General features: G+C 45.1%; 1 protein-coding gene across 1 annotated transcript; it reads left to right on the top strand.

Annotated features, from left to right (window-relative positions):
- The first annotated feature begins 20 nt into the window (after positions 1-20).
- Positions 21-9,894, top strand: ttc19 (tetratricopeptide repeat domain 19). Its single transcript, XM_044369059.1, has 12 exons — positions 21-102; positions 1,077-1,188; positions 1,486-1,655; positions 1,791-1,882; positions 2,063-2,173; positions 3,371-3,409; positions 3,519-3,575; positions 5,020-5,081; positions 5,184-5,278; positions 5,575-5,738; positions 6,608-6,770; positions 9,084-9,894. The coding sequence occupies exons 2-12, from the start codon at positions 1,082-1,084 to the stop codon at positions 9,248-9,250; spliced, it is 1,227 nt and encodes a 408-aa protein (XP_044224994.1). The 5' UTR covers positions 21-102; positions 1,077-1,081; the 3' UTR covers positions 9,251-9,894.
- The last annotated feature ends 896 nt before the right edge of the window (positions 9,895-10,790 follow it).

The raw sequence follows: 10,790 nt of genomic DNA, 5'->3' as shown, positions 1-10,790 counted from the left end.
GTTCAGTTCTGGTCCGGAGCCGCGAACAGGGGCTGCTGCACGGTCCCAGCTGTGCACTTCCGGGCCAAAGTTCATCCCCCGCCCCAAAAAAACCCAGGAGAGGTGAAAATATGTCTTTTTTTTTTGGTAAACTTTATTGAGTACATAAAAAGAACATGAAGTTAATTCTTATGAACAAAATGCCACAAACATACCAGAAATAGAACATTAAGAAATAATAATAAAGAATTTAAAAAAATGAATAGAAATGGAAGAACTGAATCAGATTCTTCATCACCTGAGCAGGATGAGGATGATGGTCATGTGTGCTGGAAATGCACCAAATGTAAAGGATGTACAGCAATGAAAGAACAGTAAGCTGTGATGTTCCTGTGGATGTTTCTCTGCTTTACCTTCGTACTGTTTCAAACTGTCCAGCGGAGGAATGAACATCTGGTTTACATGTTGATAGTTCCTGTAAAAGCTGAGCTGACAGACAGTCAGGAAGAAACTGACACACAGAGAAACACAAATGGAGGAAAAGCATCAGAAACAGACATTAATCCAAAGGAAGGAAGGAAGCGACACGTTCATGTACACAGCATCTGAGACATCAAAGAGCAGCTGCTTTATAACAGTCTGACTTTAGACCTCATATGAACAGTAGAAGAAGAAGGTTTCAGATTGTTGTAGGTTATTCTTTTCAGTCTCTGTGTTTTTATTGCATGTGTGCAGGAAGTTGAGTTTCAGTTCATTCTTCCATCTGTTGGTTTAAATGTTTACATCTGTGAATAAAGTCTTTACAAAGTCAAGTTGTTTTATAGAAACAGGAAGAGGTGATGACGTCATTCGACATTTTAAACGTCACTTCTTTGGCTTCAGATGAAACATTTCCTGTCCTCTTCATCTCAGCTGATTCATTGTGTTGATAAAACTAAATTAAACTGACAGCTAACATCACTGACGTCATCACTGACGTCATGCAGGTGTGCAGGTTCACCTGTAAAAGTCTCCAACATGTGAGCAGGTGTCTTCCGGTGCTTTTATTTTGAAGACGTCGAGTCTTACCTCGTGACTTCCGCTCGTTATGTAAACAGAGAAGATGGCGGCGTCCTGTCTGCACCGCGTCGTCCTCAGTCAGACTCTGAGCGGGTTCAGGTCTGCAGGACCCTGCAGGATCTCAGCTGGAAGCAGGTCTCACCTGAGCAGGTGACCCCCCCCCCTCCTCCTCCGTCACTGTTGTTTATTTAGTTTGTTTATTGTGAAATGTTTATGCTGATGTGTTTGAAATATCAATAATTTGTTAAATATCAAAGTATCTGAATGAAAAAATACCGATAAATCAATAATCAATAATCTTGATCCTCTGTTCTGTGTATAGTAATCATTGATTAGGACAGAACTGATCAATGATGTAATGTTAAGGATCAGCTGTTTATGGGTGTGATGATGTTTTGATGTTTTTAATTGATTATCAATAAATAATAATAAAATCAAACCTGTCAGACATCAGAGCAGCACCTCTGTGACATCACAGCCAGTGGCGGGAAAGCACTCAGCCTGCTGGGTAAAAGTGAGCGGACATGAGTCCATCGGGAGAAACTTCCAGAACACACAGAGCGGAGGAGGAAGAGGAGGAGGAGGAAGAGGAGGAAGAGTACTGTGGGCAGCAGTTGGTACGTTCAGTCACCAAACTTCAACCAGAAAGTTTCATATTTCAGACTTTTTGTTTTCTGCCAAACCAGAAGCTGCTCCAGTCAGAATCTACTGGTTTCCATCAGTGTCACATGATGTTCATGTTGTGTCTGCAGGCTTCTCCCTGTTCAGCAGGACTGATGAAGACCACCGCGATGAAGCTCAGAGGAAAGAGGACGAGATGATTCTGCTGCTGAAGAGGGCGAAGGTACCGAGAGCAGCAACTCTACTCACTCCTGTTATTTAAACATCCTGCTGCAGAGATCAAACACCTGTGTGCGTGTGTGTGTGCGTGTGTGTGCGTGTGTGTGTGTGTGCGTGTGTGTGTGTGTGCGTGTGTGTGCGTGCGTGTGTGTGTGTGTGTGTGTGTGTGTGTGTGTGCATGCAGCTCAGTGTGTATCGGGGTCAGCTGCAGGCTGCGTCTGGTTTCCTGCATCAGGCCGTCGTTCTGGCTCATCAGACCCACAACAACCAGGCCATCATCTACACCTACAGCCAGGTAAACACCTGCAGAGGAAGAAGTACTAATACAGCAGTGTAAAAATACTCCATTACAAGTAAAAGTCCTCTGTGAAAAATCCTACTGCAGTAAAAGTACATAAGTATTATGAGCTTGATGTAGTTAAAGTATTGCAGTAAAAGTACATAAGTATTATGAGCTTGATGTAGTTAAAGTATTGCAGTAAAAGTACATAAGTATTATGAGCTTGATGTAGTTAAAGTATTGCAGTAAAAGTACATAAGTATTATGAGCTTGATGTAGTTAAAGTATTGCAGTAAAAGTACATAAGTATTATGAGCTTGATGTAGTTAAAGTATTGCAGTAAAAGTACATAAGTATTATGAGCTTGATGTAGTTAAAGTATTGCAGTAAAAGTACATAAGTATTATGAGCTTGATGTAGTTAAAGTATTGCAGTAAAAGTAGTGGTTTGGTCCCTCTGACTGATATATTATTATATATGACATCATTAGATTATTAATAGTGAAGCATCAGTGTTAGAGCAGCATGTTACTGTTGTAGCTGCTGGAGGTGGAGCTAGTTTACACTACTTTATATACAGTTAGCTAGTTTAGTCCAGTGGTTCCCAACCTAGGGGTCGGGCCCCTCCAAAGGGTCAGCAGATAAATCTGAGGGGTGGTGAGATGATTAATGGGAGAGGAAAGAAGAAAAAACAAAGTTCTGATACACAAATCTGTTTTCAGTTTTTGGACTTTTTCTCTAATCTTTGATTTTTGCTGAAATATTGGATCATTTGAACATTTATTGAAATGAAAGCATGTGAGAAGTTTAGAGGGAAAAATCACTATTTGGTGGAGCTGTTAACAACTCATAGACATGTGAAATGTGACCCCGACTACACACTGCTTTTTGTAAGACGTCAAAAGCCAAAAAGGTTGGAAACCACTGGTTTCATCTTTAACAATGTGTTGTATTTTAAAAGCTTGTTATATTATCCATTGTGTCAAATCTTCATCTGAAAAGTAACTAAAGCTGTCAAATAAATGTAGTGGAGTAGAAAGTACAATATTTCCCTCTGACATGTAGAAAGTAGCATCACATGGAAATACTCAAGTAAAGTACAAGTACCTCTAACTGTACTACAGTACAGAACTTGAGTAAATGTACTTAGTTACTTTCTATCACTGCTCACTTGTATCTTCCTCTCTGTGACCTTTGACCTGTGTTTCCTCAGATGGCGAACCTTGCCTACGTCCAGGGTCAGCTGGACAGCGTGAGTACCGTCCAATCACAGCTCAGCTATTTCATATTATTGTCACCATGGCAACAGTAGTAAAACAGTAACTGTATGACGTCATCATCATCGTTCTTCCTCCTCTCAGGCGGAGAAACTCTTCAAAGCAGCGATGAGCTTCATGCTGTCAGGAGGAACACCACAGGTGTGTGTGTGAGTGTGTGTGAGTGTGAGTGAGTGTGTGTGAGTGTGTGTGTGAGTGTGTGTGTGAGTGTGTGTGTGTGTGTGTGTGTGTGTGTGTGTGTGTGTGTGTGTGTGAGTGTGTGTGAGTGAGTGTGTGTGAGTGTGTGTGAGTGTGTGTGAGTGTGAGTGAGTGTGTGTGAGTGTGTGTGAGTGTGTGTGAGTGTGTGTGTGAGTGTGTGTGAGTGAGTGTGTGTGAGTGTGTGTGAGTGTGTGTGAGTGTGTGTGTGAGTGTGTGTGAGTGTGTGTGAGTGAGTGTGTGTGAGTGTGTGTGAGTGTGTGTGAGTGTGTGTGAGTGTGTGTGTGTGAGTGTGTGTGAGTGTGAGTGAGTGTGTGTGAGTGTGTGTGAGTGTGTGTGTGAGTGTGTGTGAGTGAGTGTGTGTGAGTGTGAGTGAGTGTGTGTGAGTGTGTGTGAGTGTGTGTGTGAGTGTGTGTGAGTGAGTGTGTGTGAGTGTGTGTGAGTGTGTGTGAGTGTGTGTGAGTGTGTGTGAGTGAGTGTGTGTGAGTGTGTGTGAGTGTGAGTGAGTGTGTGTGAGTGTGTGTGAGTGTGTGTGTGAGTGTGTGTGAGTGAGTGTGTGTGAGTGTGAGTGAGTGTGTGTGAGTGTGTGTGTGAGTGTGTGTGAGTGAGTGTGTGTGAGTGTGTGTGAGTGTGTGTGAGTGTGTGTGTGAGTGTGTGTGAGTGTGAGTGTGTGTGAGTGTGTGAGTGTGTGTGAGTGTGTGTGAGTGTGTGTGAGTGTGTGTGAGTGTGTGTGTGAGTGTGTGTGAGTGAGTGTGTGTGAGTGTGTGTGAGTGTGTGTGTGAGTGTGTGTGTGAGTGTGTGTGAGTGTGTGTGTGAGTGTGTGTGAGTGTGTGTGAGTGTGTGAGTGTGTGAGTGTGTGTGAGTGTGTGTGAGTGTGTGTGAGTGTGTGTGAGTGTGTGTGTGAGTGTGTGTGTGAGTGTGTGTGTGTGAGTGTGTGTGAGTGAGTGTGTGTGAGTGTGTGTGAGTGTGAGTGTGTGAGTGTGTGTGAGTGTGTGTGTGAGTGTGTGTGAGTGTGAGTGAGTGTGTGTGAGTGTGTGTGAGTGTGTGTGAGTGTGTGTGAGTGTGTGTGAGTGTGTGTGTGAGTGTGTGTGAGTGAGTGTGTGTGAGTGTGTGTGAGTGTGTGTGAGTGTGAGTGAGTGTGTGTGAGTGTGTGTGAGTGTGTGTGTGAGTGTGTGTGAGTGAGTGTGTGTGAGTGTGTGTGTGAGTGTGTGTGAGTGTGTGTGAGTGTGAGTGAGTGTGTGTGAGTGTGTGTGAGTGTGTGTGAGTGTGTGTGTGAGTGTGTGTGAGTGTGTGTGAGTGTGTGTGAGTGTGTGTGTGAGTGTGTGAGTGTGTGTGAGTGTGTGTGAGAGTGTGTGTGTGATCTGTTTTCTGACTTCCTGTCTGTTTCCAGGACGACAATGCCGTCATTGAGATGTCTCTGAAACTCGCCACCATCTACGCTGAACAGAACAAGTAAGACGACGACTTCACTGTTCATTTGACAGGCAGCTGGTGGAGGTCAGAGGTCACTGACGTGCGTGTGTGTGTGTGTGTGTGTGTGTGTGTGTGTTTGAGGGTGGAGCTGGCGGAGCATGGCTTCAGGTTCTGTATGGAGTCTCTGGAGGCCAAACTGGAGAAACAGAAGGACATCCCAGCAGAAGAGCAGACAGGTGAGACACACCTGGACACACAGTCACACTGATTGTTTATATTTTTATAGCAGTTTTAACTTTTTATATAAAACATTTTATTTCCAAACATGTAAACCATGTGACAGTCAGTTTACACTTCTGCTGAGGAATATTTCATCCTTCCTTCTTGCCCCGCCCACCACCTGCTGTCACACCCAAACTGATTGACAGATGTTGAAATACTGCAGACACTAACGAAGTGTAAAGCTGTCTGCTGGAGCCTGACTGCTTTGATGTTGTTGACATTTTTTTGTGGTTGTTGTTGTTGTTGTCAGAGGAGCAGGAGGATCTGAGGAAGAACACCCGCCTCCTGCTCGGTCTGTGTTTGGACTCACGGGCTCGATACCGAGCATCAACGAAGCACCTGAAACAGGCCGGACAGGACTACCAGAGCGCCCTGAACATCTGCCGCCAGGAGCAGGGAGAGACACACCCACAGGTACGCCTACAGGTAGACACACCCACAGGTATGACTACAGGTAGACACACCCACAGGTATGACTACAGGTAGACACACCCACAGGTATGACTACAGGTAGACACACCCACAGGTACGACTACAGGTAGACACACCCACAGGTACGACTACAAGTAGACACACCCACAGGTACGACTACAAGTAGACACACCCACAGGTACGACTACAAGTAGACACACCCACAGGTACGCCTACAGGTAGACACACCCACAGGTACGACTACAAGTAGACACACCCGCAGGTACGACTACAGGTAGACACACCCACAGGTACGACTACAAGTAGACACACCCACAGGTATGACTACAGATAGACACACCCACAGGTACGACTACAGGTAGACACACCCACAGGTACGACTACAGGTAGACACACCCACAGGTACGACTACAGGTAGACACACCCGCAGGTACGCCTACAGGTAGACACACCCACAGGTATGACTACAAGTAGACACACCACAGGTACGCCTACAGGTAGACACACCCACAGGTACGACTACAGGTAGACACACCCACAGGTACGACTACAAGTAGACACACCCACAGGTACGACTACAGGTAGACACACCCACAGGTACGACTACAGGTAGACACACCCACAGGTACGACTACAGGTAGACACACCCACAGGTATGACTACAAGTAGACACACCACAGGTACGCCTACAGGTAGACACACCCACAGGTACGACTACAGGTAGACACACCCACAGGTACGCCTACAGGTAGACACACCACAGGTACGCCTACAGGTAGACACACCCACAGGTATGCTGATTCTGCAGTGATGAGGAGAGGAAGTGATGTCATCGCTGTGTTTCCTGTCAGACACTGGTGCTGATGAGTGACCTGGCCACCATCTTGGATCTGCAAGGTCGCCATGACGACGCCCTGGTGCTGGTGCAGCAGGCTGTGGATCTAAGCCGCTCAGCCGGACACCCGGACCAACATGTGCTGCTGGGAAACATGGCGGGCATCCTGCTGCACACAGGTGAGAGGTCAAAGGTCAAACTTCTTTATTCTCCTGAGCTCAGCCGTTCACATGGTCGACCATAACATGACGCACATTTTTCCCAAAGATGGTTTCTGTCATTTTAGTTGATGTTTGTTCAAGTGCTCATTTTTCTGATCAGTTTGTTTTTAATTAATTATTTGATGATATAAAAAGGGGTGTGATGTCTTGATTGACAGTTGTGATTGACAGCCGCCCTCAAACTTCCGTCAGACGAGCCGAGTGACTTTCTGATGAAAGACGCTAATGTACGTTTTCATGTGTGATTCACTGCCAGCTGTAGCAGCTGCTTACCGGCTGGTTTTGGCTGGTTTACCTCCATCGCGGCTCCTGAGTTCACTCGGCTCTCGGCGGCGGGACAGCTGTCAGTCAAGTTGAGGGGGCGTGACCCACAGTCCTTCATCCGGTCCCCTGACTCTACTGTGCAGACTCTGGTTGCAAATGACATCACACAAGCAACATGGCAGCTCCCAAAAATGCCATATTTTGGCTTTGCTTTGCATAATGGTAGGGAGTAGAGCTGAGCAACCTCCAGGGCTGTAAAATGAAGCCAACAGGAAGTGCCAAAAACTGCAGTTCCTCGAACGACCACTTGAGGCTCCAAAAGCGAGTCAATCCCCATAGACCTCCATGTTAAAATGTCCAACTTTACAGCAGAAATAAACATGTTTACAGTCTGGTACAAACAACGGTTTTGGTCTCTAAAGCTAATTTCCTCTTTCATGACAACTGTATGGGGGGTGATTGTTTTTATAACTCACCTGTTTAAATTTTATTAAGCCGTAAAGTTCTGCATAATGAAGAACATGGCTGCTTTGAGTGACAGGTCCGCCAGCCGCTAGGTGGCTTCTTTCAGCCGTTCGGCCCCGCCTCTTTGCCCATTTTTGATTGGCTGGGAGTTAGGCAGCGTCACGCACTGCCAAGATGGCGACGGCCGGAGCGGCTCGCTCTGAGCTTCAAAACCGCTCTTCAGAAACCAACGAGTGACGTCACGGCAACAGTCTATGGTAGAGACGCGTCGTCCATCTTCATATATATACATATACACCAGGCGAGTAATTCGACTGAACAGGCGCCATTGTTGAGTCTGGATCCAGTTCTTATATACATCCGTGGTCGTGCCCCACTGAAGTAAAACATTGGATGTCCAAACATTTTTTGTAGCTGACTCAGAATCAGAGATAATAATAATAATGTGTCCCTCTGGCCTCAGTAGCAGCATCAGGAACAGTCTCTCATCCAGTGTTTGTGCTTTATCTACTAATGTGAAAACAGAGACTGAAACTTCTGCATATGTTTCAACTCTCAGTCATCTTTGATGCTCAGGTGACTGAAGTCCTGCTCTGTTTAATTGAGATATTTAACTAATATCTATAACTATATCTACTGCAGCACACTTTATTCAGGTCTAAGTAGGTGAAACATCCAAAGACTACAACTTATATAAAACACTACTGCCAGGCTTTTAAAGGACTGTAACTGTGTAAAAGAATAAAACTGATGTTTTCGATGGATCAGGGTGATGTTGGGCAAATCAGCAGAAAGCTTCATCATGAGCCCGCCGCCGCCGCCGCCGCCGCCCAGCGCTACGCTGAGAGTTTACATAACTTCTGTAGACACAGTTTTTGGAGACAATCTTCCCTCTGTTATCGGCGAGTGGTTGTGTGTGTGTGTTCTGCACATTTTACAGCTGACTGTCTGCTTAACGAAACTCAGCACGCCGCAGGATTTTCTACTTCATAGACGCTATATACTGTCTTACATCTGCAGCTGCAGACATTACTGCAGGTAAACATGCTGCTGCTTTCTTTCAGTCTTATTCTGATTGGCTGGGGGGGGGTTAGATAGGGTTAGATTTTGGCCTTGGTGCCCCAATAAATTTGTATTTAACAAAGGCCAAAGTGGCCTCACCCAAAAAATCACTTAATTCCAGGCCTGGACTCAGTATTTATAAAACGACCTCTGACCTGCTGGACCTGAGTCTGATCACTGCTGTAGATCTTCAGCAGCACCTTTAACGGTTCCTCAGGCTGCAAACTCAACATCTTCTTTTAAATCTCTTCTTAAAACTCATTTTTATCTTCTGGCTTTTTCTGAACTGACACTAATTTATTTTATCTTTATTGATTTTTATATTCTGGATTTTATTTACTTCTTGTTTTTACTGTAAAGCACTTTGTAACTCTGTCTTAAAGCTGCTGTAAATAAAGTTATTATTATTATTATTATTATTATTATTATTATTATTATTATTATTGTTGTTGCAGTTATTTTGTGTGTCTGGTCCATCAGGTCGGCTGGAGGACTCGGTCCGGTTCTACCAGGAGGCTCTGAGTCTGGCCCAGCAGGCAGGAGACCAGGAGGCTGTGGACCACATCCATGAGGGACTGAAGGAAGTGAAGAAAAAGAGGAAGGAGGAGGAGGAGAGGAAGGAGGAGACGAAAGAGGAGGAGAGGTGAAGAAGAAGAGAAAGGAGGAAGAGGAGGAGGAGAAGGAGGAGGCTGCAGAGGAGAGACAGACCTTCTGGTTCTACTTCAGTGTTTGTCTCTGCCATCTCTCTGAGTCCATCTCTGTGTCAGAGGAACAAACTGTGTCCACACTGATTCTGGGTCCTACTGGTTCCTACTGGTTCCTACTGGTTCCTCCCTGTTCCTACTGGTTCCTACTGGTTCCTACTGGTTCTTACTGGTTCCTACTGGTTCCTCCCTGTTCCTACTGGTTCCTACTGGTTCCTCCCTGTTCCTACTGGTTCCTACTGGTTCCTACTGGTTCTTACTGGTTCCTACTGGTTCCTACTGGTTCCTCCCTGTTCCTACTGGTTCCTACTGGTTCCTACTGGTTCTTACTGGTTCCTACTGGTTCTTACTAGTTCCTACTGGTTCCTCCCTGTTCCTACTGGTTCCTACTGGTTCCTACTGGTTCCTACTGGTTCCTCCATCAGGACAAAATGTCATCTTGTTCATGTGAAATCAGGTGTCAATGTTGTTAAATAAACTGAACTTTCAGTATAATTAACTCATAAAGATCCGATAAATGTTTGTTTTATCGTGTTTGTGTAAAACTGAAGTTGCTGAACAATCTGAATAAATCCGTCTGAACACCATCAGTCAGTTTGTTCTTTACGGTCCACATGTTCACCTGTCTCATGTTCTACCTGTGATACTTGCTTTAATTCATTCATTCATTCAAACTTTATTTAAGATTCTTAGAGGAATCATTGAGGGTCACAATGATGGTGAGATTACAACAGACAGACAAAATCAGTTCCAACAGTTCCAGGCAGGTACTTGACAGTTATTAAGTTCCTAAAGTGTCCACAAGGTTTAAGTGTGTTCAGTGTGAGATTCCACGAGTCTGCTGCACAAACACTAAAAGTCCTTCCAACATCAGTCGTGGATGTGATGTATGATGCTCTTTATCTGAGCAGGTCTTTATAGATAAACAGACAGTGATGGTTACTGTGTCTGTCAGCCAGAGAAACCAACCGACCTCATCATAAAGAACACAGTGGTGAGTATCTATCAGCAGTAATAAACCTGAGGGCTGAGTGATGAACACAATCTGAAGGCAGCAGCGTGTCTGTAAATTACATCCCATAATCCAAATCTGACAGGAAAGTCCTCTTCCTACAAATCAAAGGGAAGCTGGTTTTGTTTCTGTGCAAAGAGCCAACAAGGTTGCTGATGTGATGTTTAAATCTGTGGTTCTGGGTTGAGTCAGATGCCAGGATACCTGTATCATACCTGTATCATACCCGTACTGTTGGGACTACATGTGGACCACAGTTTACCACATGTTTCAAGACTCCAAGAAACCTGAGCCCTGGGGGCTCACACCCTAAGTGTGAAGCTCCACCCATGGATCCAGGTTATCAAAACTAGAGATTCCCCTCTCAGCTCTCTGCTCTCTTGTGTGGCCTGCTCACAGCAGACACACACTTTCTTCTTTACGGCAGAAGACGCGAGAGCCTGCCTAAGACTCAGAAACTAAGTTTCCTTG

Source organism: Thunnus albacares, chromosome 12, assembly GCF_914725855.1.
Source record: "Thunnus albacares chromosome 12, fThuAlb1.1, whole genome shotgun sequence".
Classification (NCBI taxonomy): domain Eukaryota; kingdom Metazoa; phylum Chordata; class Actinopteri; order Scombriformes; family Scombridae; genus Thunnus; species Thunnus albacares.
This window is presented reverse-complemented; position numbering and strand designations above follow the sequence as displayed.